This window comes from Dendropsophus ebraccatus, chromosome 4, assembly GCF_027789765.1.
Source record: "Dendropsophus ebraccatus isolate aDenEbr1 chromosome 4, aDenEbr1.pat, whole genome shotgun sequence".
NCBI lineage: Eukaryota > Metazoa > Chordata > Amphibia > Anura > Hylidae > Dendropsophus > Dendropsophus ebraccatus.
Window position 1 is genome coordinate 6128576 of NC_091457.1, and position 27323 is coordinate 6155898.

Below are 27323 nucleotides of genomic sequence, written 5' to 3' on the forward strand. Positions count from 1 at the left end.
CGCAGGCTATAATACGGGGGGCTGGGCCTTCATCAGAATCCCACCCACAGGCTATGATACGGGGGCCGGGCCTTCACCAGAATCCCACCCGCAGGCTATGATACGGGGGGCCGGGCCTTCACCAGAATCCCACCCGCAGGCTATGGGAGGGGGCCGGGCCTTCACCAGAATCCCACCCGCAGGCTATGATACGGGGGGCCGGGCCTTCACCAGAATCCCACCCGCAGGCTATGGGAGGGGGCCGGGCCTTCATCAGAATCCCACCTGCAGGCTATGTACGGGGGGCTGGGCCTTCATCAGAATCCCACCCGCAGGCTATGGGGGGGCCAGGAATATTTATATGTCACTAGAATGGTAACACTGCATGATGGGAGATCGGGCCTTCTCCAGAATCCCACCCGCAGGCTATGATACGGGGGACCGGGCCTTCTCCAGAATCCCACCCGCTGGCTATGATACGGGGGACCGGGCCTTCTCCAGAATCCCACCCGCTGGCTACAGAGCAAGATACCATGAGAGTCACTGAATGTCTGGACGGCGGCCATTATACAACACAATGGGCTCAGCGGGGGTCCTCACTATACATGGTCCAGAGCACTTCAGGTGAAACCCCCCCTTCTCAGCAATATCGCCCCCTGCAGGACTTCTGGTCCAGGCTCCCTATGTATCACTCCTATCATCCTCCCTGACTACAGGAGCTCACACTCTAATCTCCAATCACACATAGTGTATCATCAAGTCATGGCAGTCACCCAGCTTTCCGCAGACCCTGATGTATTGGGGGCCATCACATTCACACCAGCTCCCCTATCATCCATGTTTATAGAAGACCCCAGTGTGGTGTCCCGGGGTCTGGGACGTGAGGAGCCTGTGGGGCCCCTGGCCGGATGTCATCACATTATAACGGTCCCCCAGGGAGGTCAGGACTTTCAGTAAGCGGCTGAGTGTTATCCGGGGGCTTTCTCAGGGGTCACAAACAGGAAGCTGAAGCCTCGCACCTCCAAAAAAAACACCATAAACAAGGGGGAAACCCAGCAGATCAGGAAACCATCAGCGAGGAGGCCAAAATCCCCTGAGCCGGGTGCCAGAGCCCCCCCAGATACACCACCCCTGACCACTGCTATACACTGCCCCCCCTGCAGGTGTCAGCCTGCACTGCAGCTCTGGGATTCTGTGCATGAACCAGGAGGCTCAGGATGAACATAGAAGGGCTGCGAGGTTATACAGGACAATGTGTTCTATGACAATGGGGGGTCCATGGGGGGGAGGGGCTCCCAGGGGTAATGAGAAGATTCTAAGGGTAATAAAATGCAGCTACCAAAACAAGCAGCTGAAGGCTGAGGGATTGACTCAGCAAAACCGGGGTTAATCCCAGAGAATTCTGGGAACGCACTGTCCCCTTCCACATCCGGTGCGCTTCATACTCTGACTAGATGGATTTTTCCATTGTGTGAACTCGATGGGAACATCGTGTGTTCTGCACCAGTTACCTCCAGAGCTGCACTCACCATCCAGCCGGAATCCAGAGCTGCGCTCACCATCCAGCCGGAATCCAGAGCTGCGCTCACCATCCAGCCGGAATCCAGAGCTGCGCTCACCATCCAGCCGGAATCCAGAGCTGCGCTCACCATCCAGCCGGAATCCAGAGCTGCGCTCACCATCCAGCCGGGATCCAGAGCTGCGCTCACCATCCAGCCGGGATCCAGAGCTGCGCTCACCATCCAGCCGGAATCCAGAGCTGCGCTCACCATCCAGCCGGAATCCAGAGCTGCGCTCACCATCCAGCCGGAATCCAGAGCTGCGCTCACCATTCAGCCGGAATCCAGAGCTGCGCTCACCATTCAGCCGGAATCCAGAGCTGCGCTCACCATTCAGCCGGAATCCAGAGCTGCGCTCACCATCCAGCCGGAATCCAGAGCTGCGCTCACCATCCAGCCGGAATCCAGAGCTGCGCTCACCATTCAGCCGGAATCCAGAGCTGCGCTCACCATTCAGCCGGAATCCAGAGCTGCACTTAAAGCTGTGGCAAAACTACAATACTCATTAGCCTTTGGTTATCAGGGCATGATGGGAATTTTAGTTTTTTAACAGGTGAAGGGCAAAGTGCGTTTAGTCATATCCAGAGCTGCACTCACAATCCATGGAAACCCAGCAGCAGCCCTGAGGGTTTGGTACAATGTATCAGTCTGTCTATCTCTTACGCACTATTCACACCCAGAGCTGCACTCTTATTATGTATTATGTGTTTTGTTTTTTTACAGAAGACTGAATAGCGCAGAGTTGCCCTTTAAGGGCCGTGCACGCCTATACTCCATGACGCTGGGGTCCTCATCAGGTGACTGGATGGTCTCTCATCCCGGACATTACTCTGTGACCAGCGCTGACCCCCCCAGGGGAGACGACCCTCAGAGACAGCAACGCTTCCGTTACAGTCAGGCACGGCGGCCCCCGGGGGCCTCACTTCCTACAGCTGCTGCGGCCGTCGCCTGTGAACGGACGCCGCTGAGGATGAGAACTATTCGTGGAGACCCTTTATAGGGCGCAGAACTGCAAAACTACAACAGATCACCATGCAGGGTATTGGGAAAGCTGGGTAGAAGGCTTCTCTTTACTTCTCACATATACATCTGCCTGGTGACCCCAGCTCCTATAAGGATTGTCACCCAGCTTTCCCAGACTTCTGAATGGCAAGTCTGCCTTGTCATAAATGGACAGTATATATATATATGGGTGGCCATTGAGGGAAAGCTAAGCTTTACTATTCTAAAGCACTCAGCTTTCCCAGGTACAGAAGAACGTCTATACCCGGTGACCCTGGCGGGCCGGCTGCGCCCAGATCTCAATGTTCCTAGATGGCGGCAGATCACATGGATCATTCAATCATCATTGAGGTGATTAATCGTCAGGGTAATTACAGCTGATTTACATAACGAGCGCAGGTGACAGGCTCATCCATCACACACAGCTGTATCATCCTACAGGAACCAGGAGGCTCTGGATGAACAGTGCGCCGCCGGGGATACACAGGAGGGATGCGGCCCCGGCTGCTGCACATTCAGCTGATTTCAAGGGGGAGGGGGGATACGCGGCTTCATGCACGCAGTCCGACACAAAAGGTTTGACGGATTAGAGGAAGATTCAGCGCATCATCTCACAGACCAGCGACCTCAAAGGCTCTCAGGATGGAGAGGTCACATATACTCAGGTTGGGGGGGGGGGGGGGAGGAGTAACAATGTCCTGTCACCTACCAGCTCTATTCCCTGTGGGAACGGCGTTTCGCTCCAGTCCGTCAGCGGGAAGCGCTGGATGATTTTGCCAAAACCTTCACCAGATCCTGTAGAAATACAAGAAGAAGAAGAGAGTCAGAAAAACTAAACACGTCGGGAGCGTCACAGTGTAATAATACGAGCGCACGCTACACACCCAGAGCCCACAGTCTACGGCCCTATGGGGAGCCCAGCAGCGCAGAGTATTTCAGGAGAGTAGTGTGCTGACATTGTAGGAGCAGGGTCCCCAGCAGCACAGAGTATTTCAGGAGAGGAGTGCGCTGACATTGTAGGCACAAGGACCCCAGCAGCACAGAGTATTTCAGGAGAGGAGTATCCTGACATTGTAGGCACAGGGACCCCAGCAGCACAGAGTATTTCAGGAGAGGAGTGCGCTGACATTGTAGGCACAGGGACCCCAGCAGCACAGAGTATTTCAGGAGAGGAGTATCCTGATATTGTAGGAGCAGGGTCCCCAGCAGCACAGAGTATTTTAGGAGATGAGTATCCTGACATTGTAGGAGCAGGGTCCCCAGCAGCACAGAGTATTTTAGGAGAGGAGTGCACGGACATTGTAGGCGCAGGGACCCCAGCAGCACAGAGTATTTTAGGAGAGGAGTATCCTGACATTGTAGGCGCAGGGACCCCAGCAGCACAGAGTATTTCAGAGGAACACTATGTCAGTGGTACACAGAGTTCCTATAACGTCCGCGGTGATTATACAGTCCCATCACTATGGATGCCGCTAGTCGCAGCTGTCCGCACAGATTCCAATACTCAACAATCACATCAAGGAGAAGACGGAGCCAAATCATGAAGAAAATCTCATGTCCTAAAGAATGAAACAAGACATTTGGTGTTGTGTAATAATGAGGAGCATATGTAGCGGCCGCAGAGCATCCTTCCAGCATGAGTCAGGAGCGACAGGCCGGCCGCACCGCAGCCGATACACAGAGTCCTGTCCACCGTCTCAGCGCCACACCGCCAGCGGCTCGCCCACATGTACTGCAGCTGGCTACTATTCTGGGACATCACAGTAACGTGAACAAGGGCAACACCCGGAGCGCCACAAAGAGAGATGCCGCACCAGGGGCAGCAGCACCACCATGGGGTGGAGGGCACAACACATGGCGGATCACAAGTGACATCACAGCGTTGTTATAGTATATAATACATAGGGTATATAGTCTGAAGATTCCATTCGCAGCCTCAGGTCCCCCCCATTGCCCCCAAATACAATCTATATATCTGGCGCTGTCCAGTGGGTGGTGCTAATATTAGACCAACGTACCTACCTGTATGGGTGACAGCCACAGAAGTGACAGCCACTAATTAGGACTGCCACTGGACTCCTGAGCCTAAGGTTCTGCAGAATGTTGTTAATTCCTTACAATTAAGAGTCCAGTGGGCGGTGCTAATAAGGGCCTTGCAGCCCCACCTGTATGAGATTACTGACAGGCTTAAGAGTCCAGTGGGCAGTCCTATTTAGTGGCTAAGATTCACTGGACTCCTAAGAGTCTGCAGAAATTCTCATTTAGGATTAGGAGTCCAGTGGGTGGTCCTAATTAGTGGCCATCAGTTATATCTTACAGGCAGGGCTGTCAATCACTCATTAGCACCGCCCACTGGACTGATCAGAGTTTTGAAAGGAATACATTCCATGTTCTCCTGAAGCTTTTCCTAGAATCCCTGTGCTCAGCTGCTCCTGCTCTATACGACGCCGCCGGCAGATCAGATAGCGAGAGCAACGTGACCGCATCCCTTTAATCTTGTCTCAGCGTTTTAATGGCCTGTATGTATGAGAGAAGGGAGGGTCGCGGTGTCTACGTGAGCCAAACACGGGGAGGGCACATGAGACTGCTGGCATCACACAGGAGCTGGCGGGGAGCGGGCACAGAGCCCATTACCGTGCCTCTAGTCTCTGTATATAGTACACGGGAACAGGCAGAGACCCATTACCGTGCCTCTAGTCTGTGTATATAGTACACGGGAACAGGCAGAGACCCATTAGCGTGCCTCTAGTCTCTGTATATAGCACATGGGAGCGGGCACAAAGCCCATTACCGTGCCTCTAGTCTCTGTATATAGCACATGGGAGCGGGCACAAAGCCCATTACCGTGCCTCTAGTCTCTGTATATAGCACACAAGAGCTGGCACAGAGCCCATTACCGTGCCTCTAGTCTCTGTATATAGAAAACAGGAGCGGGCACAGAGCCCATTACTGTGCCCCTAGTCTCTATATATAGCACATAGGAGCTGGCACAGAGCCCATTACTGTGCCTCTAGTCTCTGTATATCGCACACAGGAGCTGGCGGGGAGAGCAGGCACACAGCCCATTACTGTGCCCCTAGTCTCTATATATAGCACATAGGAGCTGGCACACAGCCCATTACTGTGCCCCTAGTCTCTGTATATAGCACATGGGAGCTGGTGGGGAGCAGGCGCAGAGCCCATTGCTGTGCCTCTAGTCTCTGTATATAGCACATGGGAGCTGGTGGGGAGCAGGCGCAGAGCCCATTGCTGTGCCTCTAGTCTCTGTATAAAGCACAAGGGAAGTGGCAAAAACCCATTATAGTCTCTGTATATAGCACACAGGAGCGGGCAGGGAATGTGCACAGAGCCCATTGCCGTGCCTCTAGCCTCTGTATATAGAACACAAGAGCGGGCACAGAACCAATTGCCAAGCCTCTAGTTTCTGAATATAGCACACAGAAGCTGTCAGTGAGCGGGCACAGGGCCCATTGCAGTGCCTCTGCTCTCTGTATATATGACAAGGGAACTGGCAAGGACCCATTATAGTCTCTGTATATAGCACACAGAAGCTACCAGGGAGCGGGCACAGGGCCATTCCCGTGCCTATAGTCTCTGTATACAGCACACAGGTTTAGCTCAGTTATTACTATTCCTATTCTCTGGCTGCTGCACAGCTAGGATCCTCATTGTGCTGGAATGATGGAGATTGTAGTTTGCAGCAGATGGGAAACAATAATATATATATATTATATATCCATATATCTATACATATATCATATATCTATATAACTCTCCAGCTATAGCTCCAGTCCTAGAATCCACAGGACGGGCCAGGACCGGGTTAAATAATTGACCTCTTGTCGCTCGGTGTTCGGGCTAATGTTTAACTCCGTCATGAAAGGTCACATTCAGTGTCAAGGAGACAAAACCACTGAAAAGAGATTATAAGGGGGACGTGAAAAACAGTGCGACGCTGCAGCACAGGAAACGAAAGAGAAGAAGATAAAAAAAACTAATAAAGGTGAGGTGTAAACCAGAACATTCCCTGACAGCAAGCAGAGATCCTGACACTGGTGGAGGAGGAAACACTCTAAGAGAATGGCAGCCATGATGGAATTACATAAGACTGGACGCCGTCCCTTTAACACCCCATCAGTCCTGAGAACGGTCGCTTCATTACCCGGGTTGGGGGCGCTCATGCGGTGCATGGTTATTGGGCACTCCGGTGTATACAGTCAGTGGGTTATGTAATCCCTTGAAGGGGTGATTCAGGATTAGATAATCATCTGCTTTCTTCCAGAAACAGCGCCCACCTCATCCCACTTTAGGCATGGTATTACAAGTAAATGGAGCCCGGGTGCAATACCACACACAACCTGAGGACAGGGGTGGTGCTGTTTTTGGAAAAAAGCAGCCATGTTTTCTTTTCTTTTTAAAGGGATAGTTCACTCACCTTTTTTTTTTCTTTTAAATTAACTGGTATCAGATCTGTAATTTACTTCTACTAAAAATCTTCAGTCTTCCAGTACTTACCAGCTGCTGTATATCCTGCAGGAAGTGATGTATTCTCTCCAGTCTGACACAGTGCTCTCTGCTGCCACCTCTGTCCATGTCAGGAACTGTCCAGAGCAGCAGCAAATCCCCATAGAAACCTCTCCTGCTCTGGACAGTTCCTGACACGGACAGAGGTGGCAGCAGAGAGCGCTGTGTCAGACTGGAGAGAATACACCACCTCCTGCAGGACATACAGCAGCTGATAAGTACTGGACGACTGGAGATTTTTACATAGATGTAAATTACAAATCTATGGAACTTTCTGACAGCAGTTGAGCTTCCCCTTTAATCCTGAATAATCCCTTTAAAGTTGCGGTCTAGATTCGGGGTTGAGAACACTGACTTTTCTCCTTGCGTTGTTGCATCGGTCGCCATCACATGACTTATTACACTACTTTGTGATGACTTTTTATAGTTTTTTTTTTTGGCTGGATAAATGGCATCTTATAGTACAGGATGTGGCCGCACTAACTATGCCGGGAAATATATTTTATTTTATTTTTATCTTTTCCCATAATAAAAGATTTAATTGTTTTCTCTTTTTTCTTTACTTAGCTCTTTGTCTTTTTTTGGCATGATGGGAATTGTAGTTCTACAGGTTGATAAGGGGGGGGCAGCTATAATAAGTGGGCATGAGATTAAAAGGGGGGGGGGGCTCTGCTTATTGCCAAGAGAACACTACATCTTCCAGAATACAGTGCAGCAGGAGCTCCTTCTACGTCTATGGGATGAGAAAAGACTGAAGAGAATATGGGGAGGATGTGAGGAGGTGGGGAGCGCAGGTGACACCCGGAATTCTACTTATTTATTAGTCGGGATCCTGACCTGTATAATAAATAGGGCACAGGGCAGATGGATGGCTGACACATGGGCAGGAATGCCGATGCGATGCGATGGCAGGAGGCGCTGACATCATCCTGGGCCTGTGCCCAGAATGGGGGTGTAATATACATTATACAGATAGAGTTCTGGATCTAGTGGTCATGTACCCTGCAGGAATCATACTGCAACATCCCCCCCCCCCCCCCTGCTTCATGTACCCTGCAGGAGTCCTGCTGCACTGCAGCTCAGAGAGATGAACGGCCTCACATTGACCTCAACCCAACAATTGCAGGATTCCTAGACGTTGGCTCGGGGGTCACAGCCCTATTTAACTTTCTAAGCTGCAATGTGACAGTCCCAGCAGTGGGATAAGCCGATCCTGTGTCACAGCCAATATCCCCCCCAGCCCTGCAATGTGACGGCCGCAGGAAATCCTAAATGAGATGTTTAATTGCAGGTTGCTGCTGTTAGCTTTCTGTATAGATAGATGTAACCCAATATAGCTGACACTGCCGGCATCTCGGCCCTTGGCGTGCGCGTTTCCCTCCGTACCATTCTGAGACGATCCCTATATCACACGGAGAGGATCGTATATAATAAAAGGATTACGTTCCAGATTAAATCCAGATTTACACGAAGCGGCCGCACTGGCTGGAGATCTGCCATTGGTTGTGGAGAACGCGGGCGAGTAATAAATTTACGGCACCGCAGCGTGATGTTCTGCTCCAAACGAGGTGTAAGCGGCGGTGAGATGATGTCATGGCGTGCCCGGAATGCGGCCTTTATTAGACCTGGATCAGGGCTCCGGGCGTGTGAAGCTCAGGATGGAGCGGGGCCCAATTCTCAGGCCTCGTATAAAGCAGAGCGGGGCGTGCAACGTATACACCCGTATAGGGCGAGAGCCGGGAGAGTGTGTGCAGCACCCACCACAACTCCAGGAAACATTAGCACCATGTCGCCCTACTACCTATAAGGCATGGGTGAGGGGGCATGTGACCGTCCCAGAGTGGTGGAGCGAGCAAGCCTAACCCCAGAGTGGTGGGCAACTGCCCAACCCCCCCCCCCCCCCCCGCCCCCCAGGGTGCAGGATTGAGAGAAGCCCAGAGTGAGCACCCCCCCCACACACCAAGAGTGGTGAAGTGAGTGGTGGGCCCTTAAGAGTGGGGGAGTGAGTGCACCCCTCCAGAGTGGTGGAGCGGACCCCTCTAAACCCCCCAAAAGAGATTTAAAGAGCTCCTCTCAATCCCCCCTTCTAAGTGGTGGAGCAAGCCCCTCTCAAACTCCCTCCCTCCCCCCCCAACCAGAGTGGTGGAGCGAGCCTCTCTCAAACCTCCCTCCCTACCCCCCCCCCCCCCCAACCAGAGTGGTGGAGTGAGCCCCTCTCAAACCTGCCTCCCCCCCCCCTTTCCCAACCAGAGTGGTGGAGCGAGCCCCTCAACAACCCCCCCCCCCCCCCCCCCCGAGGTTGTGGAGCGAGCCCCTCTCAACCCCCCCCCCCCCAGAGTGGTGGAGCGAGCCCCTCTCAACAACCCCCCCCCCCAGATATTCTGTCCCCAGAATCTCCCCCCCCCCCTCCATAACAATGACACATGTCCCTGCTCTATGTGTATGATGAAAGGTAGGGGGCGCTCCATCTATGAGACTTAAGGCTCCTCCAGGACACGCGGCAGGTGGTTGGTCACACGCCTGGATGAGTGACAGGTCCGTAGGACAGTGTCAGGAGTCAGGCGGCAGCATCTCCAGCACGTAGAAGGACTGAGTCACCGGTGAGACGCTTCACTCTCTCATTCCTGGATAACATTGTTGCATCGTGTTCTCCAGATTAATGGGATATGGAGGAGATAGAATGTAATAGTAGACGACACGGCAGCCTGGTAACACGGAGAGGAGCAGCCAAAGTCACCGCACCACCACACCTATGGGAATACAGCCGCCCGGCCTCTCCATGTACAGCACTGTCAGGGTTCTATATACACAACCTTATGGAACCTTCACAACTTGTTAGACACTTAGTATCTTGTAGGACCTTAGAGAAACTTGTAAAATGTTACAGAAGCCTGGAGAACCTTACAGTACTATAAGCTGCTGCAATGCACTAGAAAGTTCTGCAATACACTATAAGGTTTCATAAGGTCCTGCAAGGTACTATAAAGGTCCTGCAAGGTACTATAGGGTTCCATAAGGTCCTGCAAGGTACTATAAGGTCCTGCAAGGTACTATAGGGTTCCATAAGGTCCTGCAAGGTACTATAAAGGTTCTATACACTTCTATAAAGGTCCTATAAGGTTCCATAAGGTCCTGCAACTTACTCTAAGGTTCTGCAAGGTATTATAGGGTTCTATGAGGTCCTGCTAGGTACTATAGGGTTCCATAAGGTCCTGCAAGTTACTATAAGGTTCTGTGAAGTACTATAGGGTTCTATGAGGTCCTGCAGGATACTATAGGGTTCTATGAGGTCCTGCAAGGTACTATAGGGTTCTATAAGGTCTTGCAAGGTATTATAGGGTTCTATAAGGTCCTGTAAGGTACTATAGGGTTCTATAAGGTCCTGCAAGGTACTATAGGGTTCTATAAGGTCCTGCAAGGTACTATAGGGTTCTATAAGGTCTTGCAAGGTATTATAGGGTTCTATAAGGTCCTGTAAGGTACTATAGGGTTCTATAAGGTCCTGCAAGGTACTATAGGGTTCTATAAGGTCCTGCAAGGTACTATAGGGTTCTATAAGGTCCTGCAAGGTACTATAGGGTTCTATAAGGTCCTGCAAGGTACTATAGGGTTCTATAAGGTCCTGCAAGGTACTATAGGGTTCTATAAGGTTCTGCAAGGTACTATAGGGTTCTATGAGGTCCTGCTAGGTACTATAGGGTTCCATAAGGTCCTGCAAGTTACTATAAGGTTCTGTGAAGTACTATAGGGTTCTATGAGGTCCTGCAGGATACTATAGGGTTCTATGAGGTCCTGCAAGGTACTATAGGGTTCTATAAGGTCTTGCAAGGTATTATAGGGTTCTATAAGGTCCTGTAAGGTACTATAGGGTTCTATAAGGTCCTGCAAGGTACTATAGGGTTCTATAAGGTCCTGCAAGGTACTATAGGGTTCTATAAGGTCCTGCAAGGTACTATAGGGTTCTATAAGGTCCTGCAAGGTACTATAGGGTTCTATAAGGTCCTGCAAGGTACTATAGGGTTCTATAAGGTCCTGCAAGGTACTATAGGGTTCTATAAGGTCCTGCAAGGTACTATAGGGTTCTATAAGGTCCTGCAAGGTACTATAGGGTTCTATAAGGTCCTGCAAGGTACTATAGGGTTCTATAAGGTCCTGCAAGGTACTATAGGGTTCTATAAGGTCCTGCAAGGTACTATAGGGTTCTATAAGGTCCTGCAAGGTACTATAGGGTTCTATAAGGTCCTGCAAGGTACTATAGGGTTCTATAAGGTCCTGCAAGGTACTATAGGGTTCTATAAGGTCCTGCAAGGTACTATAGGGTTCTATAAGGTCCTGCAAGGTACTATAGGGTTCTATAAGGTCCTGCAAGGTACTATAGGGTTCTATAAGGTCCTGCAAGGTACTATAGGGTTCTATAAGGTCCTGCAAGGTACTACAGGATTCTCTAAGGTCCTGCAAAGTACTACAGGGTTCTATAAAGGTCCTGTAAGGTACTGCAAGTTGCTATAAGGTTCCATAAGGTCCTGCAGGGTAATATAGGGATTTATAAGGTCTTACAAAGTACTATAAAGGTTCTATTCACTTTTATAAGGTCCTGCGAGGTACTATAAGGTTCTATAAGGTTCTGAAGGAACCCTGCAAAGCCTTACGGCATCCTGCAGAGCCTTCGGTAAGGTTGCTTGCTCACGTAGGTTTGCATCCAGACCAGTTTTTGTGCCTCAGCTAAATGCAACTGATGCCACAACGATACAACAACGACCCCTCCAAGGAGCCACTGACTCAACCATGACGGACCCATTACAGAACCGAATGCAAAGTTGGTTTAGTGGCCCCATACAGCAGTGGAGAAGCTGTGCCGGTCTCCGTACGATGAAGGGTTACATGCTATATACAGCAGACAGCTGCACGTATACACCACAACCCATAAGCCATTATACCCCAGAGTCATGACTTGGCATAACCAACAGGGTCATGTGACCAGCGAGGATTACTGCACCGAATACCAGAGAGGCCACACTGAAGCCAATGCTCTGTGGGAGGCCGCAGCATAACCTTTACTGATGATCGCCCAGGATTAGCTGGAGGTGAAAGTCAAAGCTGGTTACAGACATGACATTCAGAGCTGCACTCATAATTCTGCTACTCACTAATGGAAACTGTCAACACAATGCTGACAGACACAAAACCATTACAATATGAAGAGGGATTACATGGCCCAACTAAGAATTGTGCAATAGCCTATTTCCCCTATGGGGGCGCTGCAGGTTATTATTGACACCTATTGCCCACAGAACAGGTGGAGAACCCCTTTAATAAAGCAGAGACCGTAAACAGAAGAGGATCTGCCAAACCCCCGGACATGTGTAAAATCTGTGATCCCAGAGGAAGAATTTCCCGATACTAGAAACCTGCAGAGACTGACAGGACTGAGAACATCCAGGATGAGTAATGGAGGGATATAAATAGCAGCCGGCACCGCAGCCGAATCACAGAGAAATCCAAAAATCAAGAGGGCGAAGCGCGGATTATACACGGACTGACAACGGACCCGAGATTAATGGTGGATGATACAATGGGACACACTGTCCCCGGGATCAAGGGCTTAGTGTGAACGGGGAGCAAACAGACATATGGAGGCCGGATGTTAGGCCGCGGGGCAGAGCTACACAGGACATCGGGATCCCGCAGGCTATACTCCAGTCACACCCAGAGCTGCACTCACAGTTCTGCTTCCTTCTGAAGCCATCCACACATTTCAGATAGTCGACTGTTCATTCAACTTACAGAACTCACTATCCAAATCCTTAAGGGCCTATTCCACGGAAAGATTATCGGCCGTCACGGCCGATAATCGTCCCGTGGAATTGACAGCAACGATTAGCCGACATCGATCACATCGGCTGATCGTTGCAGTCGTTTGTTTTTCAACAACCCCCCCCCCCCCCACTGGACTCCTTTCATCCCCTTCACACCACATGAGGCCTTCTCCAGACTTCTTGTGCACAGGCCAGGTTTTTCTTCCGCCTCCAGACTCCTGAAACCACCAATATCCAGTCTCCTCTTCCCCCCTCCGGACCCCTTTAAGAAACCATATCCAGTCCTCTCTCCCGCCCCCACCCCCCCAGACTCCTCAAGCACCCATATCCAGGCTCCTCTTCTGCCCCCCCCCCTCCGGACTCCTCAAGCACCCATATCCAGGCTCCTCTGCCCCCTCCGGACCCCTTTAAGAAACCAAATCCAGTCCTCTCTCCCGCCCCCACCCCCCCAGACTCCTCAAGCACCCATATCCAGGCTCCTCTTCTGCCCCCCCCCCTTCCGGACTCCTCAAGCACCCATATCCAGGCTCCTCCCCCCCCCCTTCCGGACTCCTCAAGCACCCATATCCTGGCTTATCCCCCTTCAGACACCCATATCCAGGCTTTTCTGCCACCTCTAGACTCTTCGGGCACCTGTATTTAGGTTCCTCTTCTCCCCTCCAGACAACACATTAGATGGTCGCCCGATCCTGCTGAATTTAACCCAATATACTCGGAGCTTCCACATAACCACCCCCATGTTGGTTCAGGGCAGCTGTAATATTGTGGCTGCAGCTCTGGATGTAACTGGAGTATAACACATTATATAACTGTACAAAACATACACAAAGTAACCAACTGTACAATGTAAGGTCCAAAGGGCAAAAAAAGGAAAGGAAAAGCAATGACAGCAGCTCCGAAAGCAATCACCAACCCCAAAATAAACACCAGGACTATTTATACACCAGACCAAAGCCTGCGGTCACCCCCAAACCTCAGCAAAGGGCTCCGAATACGGCCAAAAATATCCAGAGTAAGAGACAAGAAGTGTAAAAAGTCATCACAGCGAGTGGGATACTACCGAAAACTCTACAGCCGTCCCAGGAGGCGGCCATGATGAGACCCCACTAAATCACAGACCCCGTTACATCATCATGTGACTGGTGCTGGTGGAGCAGAAGGTATGACATCATCATCATGTGACTGGTGCAGGTGGAGCAGAAGGTATGACATCATCATGTGACTGGTGCTGGTGGAGCAGAAGGTATGACATCATCATCATGTGACTGGTGCAGGTGGAGCAGAAGGAATGACATCATCATCATGTGACTGGTGCTGGTGGAGCAGAAGGTATGACATCATCATGTGACTGGTGCAGGTGGAGCAGAAGGAATGACATGAGTCAGAGGCCACCCCATACACCCCTGTGCCCGCCCCATACACCCCTGTGCCCACTCCATATACTGTAGATGACCCTGTGCCCACCCCACACACCCGTGCCCGCTCCATACACTGTAGATGACCCGGTGCCCACCCCATACACCCCTGTGCCCGCTCCATATACTGTAGATGACCCGGTGCCCACCCCATACACCCCTGTGCCCGCTCCATACACTGTAGATGACCCGGTGCCCACCCCATACACCCCTGTGCCCGCTCCATACACTGTAGATGACCCGGTGCCCACCCCATACACCCCTGTGCCCGCTCCATACACTGTAGATGACCCGGTGCCCACCCCATACACCCCTGTGCCCCCTCCATATACTGTAGATGACCTGGTGCCCACCCCATACACCCCTGTGCCCGCTCCATACGCTCTATATGCCCCTGTGCCCACCCCATACACCCCTGTGCCCACTCCACACACTGTAGATGACCCTGTGCCCACCCCATACGCTCTATATGCCCCTGTGCCCACCCCATACACCGTAGATGCCCCTGTGCCCGCCCCATACACCACTGTGCCCGCCCCATACACTTTATACACAAATCTGGCCCTCTGCCCCGGATCCCCCACACCACCCACCTCCTCTTCTAATATATTTATCATCCCCAGTAATGATGCCAGCTGAGCCATCTGATGGTTGCTATGGATACAGAACAGCTACAGAATGTTCTATGGTGTTGCCAGGCAGCGTGTCCATAGCAACCAGTCTGTCAATAAAGTAGTGATGGGCAGAGAAGAGACCTCAGATCAGTAACACATCAGGTCTCACACATACAAAGCTTCATCCTCCTCCTCATAACACATACAAAGCTTCATCCTCCTCCTCATCACACATACAAAGCTTCATCCTCCTCCTTATCACACATACAAAGCTTCATCCTCCTCCTCATCACACATACAAAGCTTCATCCTCCTCCTCATCACACATACTAAGGGCCCTATTCCACCGGACGATTATCGTTCAGATTATCGTTAAATCGTTCGAATCTAAACGATAATCATTCGGTTGAAATGCAGTTAACGATTAACGACCGAACGAGAAATCGTTGATCGCTTTATAAGACCTGGACCTATTTCTATCGTTGCTCGTTCGCAAATCGTTCGCATTGAATAAGACATCGTTCGGTCATTCGCAATAGATACGAACGCAATAGCGAAGAAATACGGAAGAAGAAACGATCGCAATTACGATCATAAGTAACGATTATCGTTCCATGGAAATGAGTGAACGTTTTCAGGTCTTTCGCAATAGCGGTCGTTTGAGATCGTTAATCGTTAACGATTATGCTAACGATAATCGTCCGGTGGAATAGGGCCCTTAGCTTCATCCTCCTTCTCATCACACATACTAAGCTTCATCCTCCTCCTCATCACACATACTAAGCTTCATCCTCCTCATCACACATACTAAGCTTCATCCTCCTCCTCATCACACATACTAAGCTTCATCCTCCTCATCACACATACTAAGCTTCATCCTCCTCCTCATCACACATACTAAGCTTCATCCTCCTCCTCATCACACATACTAAGCTTCATCCTCCTCATCACACATACAAAGCTTCATCCTCCTTCTCATCACATACTAAGCTTCATCCTCCTCATCACACATACTAAGCTTCATCCTCCTCATCATCACACATACTAAGCTTCATCCTCCTCCTCCTCATGACACATACTAAGCTTCATCCTCCTCATCACACATACTAAGCTTCATCCTCATCATCACACATACTAAGCTTCATCCTCCTCATCATCACACATACTAAGCTTCATCCTCCTCCTCATCACACATACTAAGCTTCATCCTCCTCATCACACATACTAAGCTTCATCCTCCTCATCACACATACTAAGCTTCATCCTCCTCATCACACATACTAAGCTTCATCCTCCTCCTCATCACACATACTAAGCTTCATCCTCCTCCTCATCACAAATACTAAGCTTCATCCTCCTCATCATCACACATACTAAGCTTCATCCTCCTCCTCATCACAAATACTAAGCTTCATCCTCCTCATCATCACACATACTAAGCTTGATCCTCCTCCTCATCACACATACAAAGCTTCATCCTCCTTCTCATCACATACTAAGCTTCATCCTCCTCATCACACATACTAAGCTTCATCCTCCTCATCACACATACTAAGCTTCATCCTCCTCCTCCTCATGACACATACTAAGCTTCATCCTCCTCATCACACATACTAAGCTTCATCCTCCTCATCATCACACATACTAAGCTTCATCCTCCTCCTCATCACACATACTAAGCTTCATCCTCCTCATCACACATACTAAGCTTCATCCTCCTCATCACACATACTAAGCTTCATCCTCCTCCTCATCACACATACTAAGCTTCATCCTCCTCCTCATCACAAATACTAAGCTTCATCCTCCTCATCATCACACATACTAAGCTTCATCCTCCTCCTCATCACAAATACTAAGCTTCATCCTCCTCATCATCACACATACTAAGCTTGATCCTCCTCCTCATCACACATACAAAGCTTCATCCTCCTTCTCATCACATACTAAGCTTCATCCTCCTCATCACACATACTAAGCTTCATCCTCCTCATCACACATACTAAGCTTCATCCTCCTCCTCCTCATGACACATACTAAGCTTCATCCTCCTCATCACACATACTAAGCTTCATCCTCCTCATCATCACACATACTAAGCTTCATCCTCCTCCTCATCACACATACTAAGCTTCATCCTCCTCATCACACATACTAAGCTTCATCCTCCTCATCACACATACTAAGCTTCATCCTCCTCATCACACATACTAAGCTTCATCCTCCTCCTCATCACACATACTAAGCTTCATCCTCCTCCTCATCACAAATACTAAGCTTCATCCTCCTCATCATCACACATACTAAGCTTCATCCTCCTCCTCATCACAAATACTAAGCTTCATCCTCCTCATCATCACACATACTAAGCTTGATCCTCCTCCTAATCATCATCCTTCTCATCTATACAAACATAGATAGCTTAATCTTCCTCCTCACCATCCATCCATCCAAAGCTTTATCTTTCTCATCCTCCTCCTCATCATCATCCATGCATCGCTTCATCATCGTATCATGAAAAGTTCTAAAACGTTATGGCTTTCAGGGTCCTGGCTGCAGCAGGCGGCTCTGGATGAGCAGTGTCCTACATACACTGATAAGACGGACACGGACAGCAGACAGAATGACAGCCGCAGGACTCACCGCATGGAGCCGCTGTCACATTTGCGCAGCTGTCACGATGCTGTCAGGGCGCTGACATTTACTAGGCGCTGTAATCCGGTGCTTAATGTATAATTACGGTATAGACGCGGGGGCTCATGTGATGCGCTCAGGAATAGAACAGAATCAGGTGCCTGTCACCAGCTGACGGCAGCGCAGGACGCCGTACCGGGATGACACTTAAAGGCGTAGGGGCCTAGACTAAAAACAATCCTCAGAGTGACCCGACACCCATCTGTCTCATCTATAAGACCCATAGTATATACAGGTCAAGAGAATGCCCTATATCTGACCGCTATCAGTATACAGTGGATTTCTGATGAGCATGACCGCTATCAGTATACAGTGGATTTCTGATGAGCATGACCGCTATCACCATACAGCGGGTTTCTGATGAGCATGACCGCTATCAGTATACAGTGGATTTCTGATGAGCATGACCGCTATCACCATACAGCGTGTTTCTGATGAGCATGACCGCTATCACCATACAGCGGGTTTCTGATGAGCATGACAGCTATCAGTATACAGTGGATTTCTGATGAGCATGACCGCTATCACCATACAGCGTGTTTCTGATGAGCATGACCGCTATCACCATACAGCGGATTTCTGATGAGCATGATCGCCATCAGTACACAGTGGATTTCTGATGAGCATGACCGCTATCAGTATACAGTGGATTTCTGATGAGCATGCCCATTATATTTATACAGAGGATTGCAGATGAGCATGACTGCTATCACCATACAGTGGATTTCTGATGAGCATGACCACTATTTCTAAACAGAGGATTTCTGATGAGCATGACCGCTATCAGTTTACAGTGGATTTCTAATGAGCATGCCCACTATTTCTATTAAGAGGATTTCTGATAGGCAGAAATCCTCTATATCGGATTTCTGATGAGCATGCCCACCATCACTCTACAGTAGATTTCTGATGAGCATGAACACCATCACTCAACAGCTGATTTCCGATTAGCACAGCACTCCCACTTTCATGTATAAGCAAGATAGGCAAGAGATATACTGCCTGGAATATTGGGGTGACAACCTACAGACTCCTGAACATCAAGTCAGCTGTTGAAACTACAACTCCCAGCATGCCCTGATGGGCCAAGATTTCTAAGGGCCCTATTCCACCGGACGATTAACGTTCAGATTATCGTTAAATTGTTCGAATCTAAACGATAATCGTTCGGTTGAAATGCAGTTAGCGATTAACGACCGAACGAGAAATCGTTGATCGCTTTATAAGGGCCCTATTCCACCGGACAATTATCGTTTGCATAATGGTTAACGATTAACGATCTGAAACGACCGCTATTGTGAAAGACCTGAAAACGTTCACTCATTTCCATGGAACAATAATCGTTACTTATGATCGTAATTGCGATAGTTTTTTCTTCGCTATTTCTTCACTACTGCGTTCGTATCTATTGCGAGCGACCGAACGACGTCTTATTCGATGCAAACGTTTTGCGAACGAGCAATGATAAAAATAGTTCCAGGTCTTATAAAGCGATCAACGATTTCTCGTTCGGTCGTTAATCGTTAACTGCATTACAGCCGAACGATTATCGTTTAGATTCGAACGATTTAACGATAATCTGAACGATAATCGTCCGGTGGAATAGGGCCCTGATGCCCCTATTCCACCGGTCGTCTGCTGCCGATGCTCCTATTCAACGGAGCGACGGCAGCAGATCGTTGCTGTATCAGTCGCTTGTTTTTCAACATGTTGAAAAACAAGCGACTGCAACCATCAGCCGACATGAACAATGTCGGCTGATCGTTGCACTCTATTCCACGGGACGATTATCGTTCGTAGCGGCCGATATCGGCCGAATACGAACGACATTCGTTCAGTGGAATAGGGCCTTAAGACCTGGACCTATTTTTATCGTTGCTCGCTCGCAAAACGTTCGCATTGAATAAGACATCGTTAAGTCGTTCGCAATAGATAAGAACGCAATAGCAAAGAAATAGCGATTACGATCATAAGTAACGATTATCGTTCCATGGAAATGAGTGAACGTTTTCAGGTCTTTCGCAATAGTGGTCGTTTGAGATCGTTAACGATTATGCGAATGATAATCGTCCGGTGGAAGAGGGCCCTTAGTCTGCCCAGATATATAAGGCTGAACACTGGGGGGGGGCTATATACTGTTACCCTGTATACAGACTGTATATAGACGCACAATGATACAATGTAACAATCTCCAGGGAGGCTATATACTGTTACCCTGTATACAGACTGTATATAGACGCACCATCATACAATGTAACAATCTCCAGATCTCCAGGAATTTTCCCATCCGTGAGAAGAACCTCAGAATATTCCGTACACAACATGTTTTTGGTTGTGTGCATCACATACCGTCCGCTTACACAATGTACCGCCGGTAATCGGGGAGGGGGGGCTGTTCCGCTATCCAGGGGTCACTTATTTTTACTTCCCACAGAAGTTACTACAACTAGGGGGGGGGGGGTGTAAATAGAGGGCGGCCGCCAGATCTCCCGGCAGACCCCGGCGCTGCTGGCAGAGGACGAGAGTCGGAGACTCTGATGACTAAAGCGAGAAGGTGACGCAAGCCAGATGTGAATGTTACACAGAGGGAGCAGGGAGATCAGCCCCAAACTCCATCACCCTATCGAGCTTTGTGCTCAGTGTCGCCCCCTGGGTTATGTGACCCTCGGACACAGATACTACCGCCACCTCCTCTGATGTGATGGTGAATAATATGGTGAGACATGACTGGGGATAGAGCGTAGGTATGTGGTGGGCAGGTGTGGGATTAGGGGGGTCTCCTCCATGATGGATGGGGATTTACAGCCGCAGTAATGGAGAGCGGTGACTGATCATCCTTTGATCCGGAGATTTAACGCCTCGTGCCGCTGCTGACCATGGAGAGCGCCTGATGGTCGGCAATAAAGTGTCAACAATGGGAGTGATGTTACTCTGGGGAGGATGAAGAGAGTGTGGTCAAAAAAATGGCACCAGGGCCCGCAGAGTGCCAACGACACCAGAGCCCCCCCAGAGCGCCGAAGACGCCGAAACCGCATAAAGCACCAGCGGCGCTGGGGCCCCACAGAGTGGCAGCGGCGCCGGAGTCCCACAGAGCACCAATGACACCGGAGTGCCAAAGGCCCCAGAGCCCCACAGAACACCAGCAGTACAGATGCCCACAGAGCGCCAACAACACCGGAGCCCCCCCGAGCACCAAAGGCACCAGAGCCATACACAGTGCCAGCTGCACTGCAGCCCCACAAAGCACCAACGGCACCCGGAGCCCCACAGAGCGCCAACGACACGGCAGCCCCACAGAGCGCCAACGACACGGCAGCCCCACAGAGCGCCAACGACACGGCAGCCCCACAGAGCGCCAAGCAGACCCTGGTATCAGTCAACCACACATAGAGAGACGCCTATCTTATGGAGACATCAGTGGAGGACCCAGGAGGATCAGGATCACTGGTATGTAGGGATGGTCCAAACAGAGTTCGGTTCGGGTTCGTACGAAACCCGAACCCTCGGTAATGATTCCTGCTGTCTGCCTGCTCCGTGAAGCGGGCGGATCCAGCGGGAGGACCACCTTGAAAACTGGGATACAGCCATAGCCATAGGCTGTATCCCAGTTTTCCAGGCGTTACTCCCGCTGGATCCGCCCGCTCCACAGAGCGGGCAGACAGCGGGAATCTGCTGCCGAGCGTTCGGGTTCATACCATCCCTACTGGTATGCTAGGCCCCCTTACAATTTTCTGGCCACCCCATCTATCTAGCTTGAGATCCCTCCTTTAATTGTGATCAGAGGAGACCCCCATCCAGACATCAGTCATTGTTTGCCCTAAGGGTCACCTCTGCCCCAGAGTGACTGACATCATGACTCCTGTCCTCATCCTCTTCACCAATGATCATCCAAGATGAGACCAAGGATTTGGTCAAGGAACTTCTTTAAGGGTCTCAATCGTCTTGAACCCCCAAGAGCAGTGGACCCTCTCCCCCAGTACAGGAGGTCAGCAGACCTTTCAGTCTCGTATTAGCCGTAATCGAGCGTCTCTGCAATCTATAAGCCTCAGTCTCTCGGGATCCTCAGACAGATATATAGAAGCCAGGTGCCAAGTCTTTGAATTCTTCTTCCTACGTCATTCAAAAACACTATTCCCAACTAACACGTCTTACGGTTCTGAAGCAATAACCAGATCTCCGGCATGGCATCGAGGTTACATACCGGCCATGGTTAGTCAGATTCTTAAGCGGATGACGCAGGTTATGGAGGGGCGACAGATTGGATGAAGTACGAGCGGCTCCTCACATCAATCTCACCAGTCTCATCATCTACAGAGAAGGAATTTCCAAGAATTTCTCCTCCCCGTAGTATAGAACCACCAGGACCAGACTGGTACAAGATCCAATCTTTATATCAGTTCCAGGATAAGAAGACATTGGCGCGGTATCACAATGCGGCAGTATTGGGCATAACATGACCCCTTGCTCCTTATATCATCTTCTCGCTGTCATTTCACGGAATTTAGCGAAAAGTCAGAATTCTGAAGCATCGTTCATGGTCAGGTGAGGCCGTGAGCCAGGAAATGTCACAACAGCGGGCGACCCGGGCACCATCAGGAGTCGCTCTGTAACACGTTCTGCAGGCGACATGAACAGGAAGCCCGTGTGGTTTTCACAGATTCCACAACAGCGGAGGTTTGAGGGTTTTGTTTCTTACACTCCCCACATGTCGGAAACCCCAACCACGGAAACCGCAGGGCGTGCGCTGCCGGGGCCACCTGACGAGATTCAGCAAGGAGAGAAAATGTTGGGTAAACCACAGCCACGATCCATGTAACATAGTTACACGTTCAGGAGCAATGAATCTGGACCAAGAACCAGATAACACAACAAATGGGCCGATGCTAGAACCCATCAGAGAACACCCAGAACCAACGTAGAATATTGCGTCTATAGATGGTAACTAGAGATGAGCCAACCCGATCGTTTGGCATTTTATTAGCTGGGGCTGCTGAAGTTGGATAAAGCCCTAAGGCTACGTGGAAATAGTCATTGGCTGTATCCATGTTTTCCAGACAACTTAAGAGCTTTATCCAACTTCAGCAGCCGAACGATCGGGTTCAGATGGACTCTAGCATGCTCGTGGTTCACTTATCTCTAATGGTAACCTATCATACGGCTAAAGAACCTATGATGACACAACGCATGCACCTAGAACCTATGATGACAACGCATGCACCTAGAACCCATTAGAGAACACGAGAACCAATACAATATCTCCATCGTAGAATACAGTGTCTATAGATGCACCTAGAGCCCATGCAATACCTAGATCAGTGTTCCCCAACCTGTGGTGCTCCAGCTGTTGAGAACAATGTCCAGCCCTAACTAATAGCTGAACTTGTGGCACATGTGGAACATGTCAGTGACTATAAATCATGGCTAACACTCTGCGTCGTAATAAAAGCTTTTAGAGAACATTACAGTAAAGCTCCCGGTAATCTGCCCGCAGGGAGCAGTGAGGACGGTGATGACAGAACCATCACAAGGTGAACCCAGACGTATAACAACTGGGAGCGGCTCATCTATTTATACCTCTGTACTAAGCAATTATCTCTAGGAAAAGCCTCAACCGGGCCGTAACAGATGGGACCTCTACCGATCACAGCAGGGGCCTAAGTAACACCAGTAACTGCACGTCCCTGCTCCTCCCGGCACATCTCCACTCTGCCCCGTTTGGGCCCTGCTCCTCCCATTCTGGCCTGGTCCGGCCAGGCTCGTGGCCCCTACAGGTCTGGCTCCTCCCGCTCTGCCCCGTCCGGGCCCGGCTCCTCCCGATCTGCCCCATCTGGGCCCCGCTCCTCCTGCTGTGCCCCGTCCGGGCCCCGCTCCTCTCCATACTGGCCCAGCTCCTCCTGCTCTGCCCCGTCCGGACCCTTCTAATCCTGATCCTTCTGGTTTATGAACAGAATACAGAGCTACAGTACAGGGCAGGTGTGCAGATCTGCGTCCCCCCCGCACTCCTTACATGAGAGATAAAGTTGGCCCCCTGAAGCAGAATCTCGGCCCACCGTCTGGCGTGGCTGGTTTTAATAAAGATCTGGGGGTAATGATGGGGGAATAAATAACACAATCTCGTCTCCCTGGCAGACGGATTTCATTGGGGAGTGAGAATAATAATAGAGCGCAGGATTCTCAGGGAAATATTTCCGAGCGATTATATAAAGCTCGCTAACACGCCAACATTTTATTTAGAATAAATTCATCCCAGAATAAATCCACAAATGAGATTATACAACCGGAGGAGTTGGAGCGGGGTCACCAAACGTGCGGCCCGACGGGAAGTCTACGTAACGGGAGGCAAAGGGTGACGCGGAGAGCTGGATACCGGATGAGTACGGCGACTCCTGGCCTCTCTGTCCTGGAGGTGTCACATGGTCCCGACACCTGCAGCCACATGGGGGGCACATGGCCATCGGGGTCGGGAGGCGCCTCAAACCTCTACATGGGCACCTTTCACCTTTAATACTATGAGCTAAGAACTACATCTCCCAGAATTCCTGGACAGTCTGGGTAGTTTTGCAACAGGTTGGGGTCTCTCTATGTAAGATGACAATAACGTGACAACTTTGGGGGAAATTCATCACTTGCTTGGCGCCAGTTTTCTGACATAAAAAGTTGAACAGAAGTATATTAACGCAGATTAGAGTTTTGGAGAAGTGGGTGGAGTTACCTGGAGGGGCGTGGTCAATGAACTTATGGAACCGGAAACTATTGTGGACTGGGTGAAAAAGGGGTAGGGTCAGGCCCGCTTCTGCCATGAGGCGGAATGAGCCTTCCGCCTCAGGCGGCAGATTTTGCGGTCCGGCAGGGGGGCGGCATTATGTCCCCCCTGCTGTCATTTTTTGTTAAGTAACACTTAACAAAAATGACAGCGGCCGCTCACCTGTCCCGTCGCCCGCGCTCTCCACATCCCGTCAGGTCCCGCGACGTCACCCTGCAGCTGTCACGGACCTCCAGGCTGTGGTGAGTGCCCGGGGTCGGTGGGGGACGCGCTGGGGTGATCGGGTTGCGCGGGGCCGCCCCGTGCGACCCAATCACCCCACTCACTCACCACAGCCTGGAGGTCCGTGACAGCTGCAGGGTGACGTCGCGGGACCTGACGGGATGTGGAGACAGCGGAGAGTGCAGGCCGGCTGCGGCGTGGGACAGGTGAGCGGCTGGCGGGGGGGGGGGGGGGGGGGGGGGCCATCACTCGGGGCGGCCGCCTGAGGTTTGCTCAGGCGGCAGAGACCCCAGAATCGGCCTGGGGTAGGGTTTATATAAAGGCTATCCACGGGTGCCCATTTCTGGGGGCAAGGCTTAAAGAGGTTATCCAGCGCTACAGAAACATGGCCACTTTTGCCCTACTCTTGTCTCCAGGTCAGGTGTGATTTGCAATTAAGCGCCATTTACTTTAATGGAACAGAGTTTAAGGGTATAAACCCACACACCGTATACGCAGCGTATTTATTGCTGCGATACGCAGCAGATTAGATCTAAAAAACTGAACACAGCATCAAATCTAAACCATCAGATCTGCTGCGTATTTGTTGCGTATCTGCTGCACGCTGTCAGCGAATGGGAACATTCTTCTTGTCACAGCTGAGGGTTTGTTACAGTGACAGTCAGTTTAGACAATCCTCTGGGAGCTAAAACACCCAGACTACAGATTGATACAATGTGTCGGTGCAGGTGCCATGTAACTCCAGACGGATACAATGTATCAGGGGCAGGTACAATGTATCGGGGGCAAGCACCATGTAACTCCAGACGGATACAATGTATCAGGGGCAGGTACAATGTATCGGGGGCAAGCACCATGTAACTCCAGACAGATACAATGTATCAGGGGCAGGTACAATGTATCGGGGGCAAGCACCATGTAACTCCAGACGGATACACTGTAAGGGCCCTATTCCACGGGACAATTATCGTTTGGATAATCATTAAATCTTCGGAACAAAGTGATAATCATTCGGTTGAATAGCAGTTAACAACTAAAACGATGAACAAGAAATCATTGATCGCTTAATGAGACCTGGACCTATTTTTATCGTTGCTCGTTCACAAAAGATGTCGTTCACAGTAGCGATGAAGAACGATCATAAGTAACGATCATTGTTCCGTATTAATGGGTGAACAATTTCAGGTCGTTCGCAATAGCGGTCAATTGAGATAGTTTATTGTTAACCATTATGCGAACGATAATCGTCCCGTGGAATAGGGCCCAAAGAGTACTTTTACACAGAGCGATAATTCGCCCTATCGCACGATTAACGATTTTGAATGAACAATGTTTTTTTTATAACGATCAGCGTTTAGACGGAACAATATATCGTACGGAAAATTCGCTATGCGATCGTTTAAGCCTCTCTCACACATAGGTGAAATCGTTGAAAGACTGTTTACACTGAACGATCTGCGAATTTTTTGCGAACGATCAACGATGATTTGTGAACATATTGAAAGATCAAAATGAACGATTTCTCACTTGTCGTTTGATCGTTTGCTGCGTTTACACGGATGATTATCGTTCGAATTTGATCGTTATCGTGCAAATTCGAACGATAAATCGTTCCGTGTAAAAGGACCATAACTCTAAATAGATACAATGTGTCAGTGCAGACACCAGGTAACTGCAGAGTGATACAATGTATCGGTGCAGGTAACATGTGACTCCAAAATAGATACAATGTATCAGAGCAAGTACCCTCTAACTCCAGATAGATACAATGTATCAGAGTGTATCTAGAGAGGGTTAGAGGAAGTTGCAGGATATCCCCTTTAAGCGACTGCTCTGCAGGGGATAATCTGCCCTCTTAGCAGCTCGTTCGGGTAACGCTCACTTGATACAGGAATAGAACAGGATTTATCAGCCGATTCCCAGAATAGGAAAAAGTTTTAGAAAGCAGAAGTGTGAAAATAGGAAATCGTGAAATGACTCAGCTGGCCGCCCTCCCCCCTCCGAGTCGTGGGGGCAGGTAACATGGCGGATGGGCTCTACAGCCTGTGTGGTCCCGGCAGGTCAGATAGCAGGAGACGTGTGCGGTCATCAGCAGCAGGGTCAGCCGGAACATTATATTCAGGTGACTGTACCTTATATAATTATAAGACGCTATCACAGAACATTATCAGCTCGGGATCACCACTCTGGATCATCATCCATGTTATGTAATACACTTAAAGGGCCCTAGACACGACGCCTCGCAGTGTGTACAACTACAAAACATTCGTAAACTTGCATGCTACATTGAAAAAATTCTCCCCCTATGTGTATCCATGGTTACAGACTACAAACAAACCCTGTGCAGTCAGATCCAACATGGTGCTCTCAAGCTGCCCCAAAACTAAAAGTCCCATCATGCCACGGGGTCAGGGAGAGACAGTCACAGATTGGGGAACAATGCTAGAGACAGTAGAATAGGTGGTGATGGAAGAGAGGAACATGAATGCTGGATCAGACTACACTGGGTTTGTTTGTAGTCTGTTACCATGGAGGCTATTGCTCCAGCATGCACAATTTCTTCATATTTAAATCTTTCAAGCTAAAGCTTTGGCTGTCCAGGCATGATGGGAGTTGTAGTTTTGCAACAGCTGGAGAGGCGAGGTTCCCTACCCATGCTCTAAAGATGTCCATGCACCTGCTCGGCTTTAGTAGACAGGTGTGACATTGTATAAACCCCACTGATACAATGTGCA

General features: G+C 49.9%; 1 protein-coding gene across 4 annotated transcripts in view; it reads right to left on the reverse strand.

Moving 5' to 3' along the window:
* SBF2 (SET binding factor 2) overlaps positions 1-27323 on the reverse strand; it is a 155439-nt gene that overhangs the window by 116267 nt on the left and 11849 nt on the right. For all 4 annotated transcript variants that reach the window (XM_069965033.1, XM_069965032.1, XM_069965031.1 and 1 more), the window contains exon 2: positions 3250-3335. In XM_069965033.1, coding sequence (XP_069821134.1) covers positions 3250-3335 — 86 coding nt within the window. The remainder of the gene's footprint in view (positions 1-3249; positions 3336-27323) is intronic.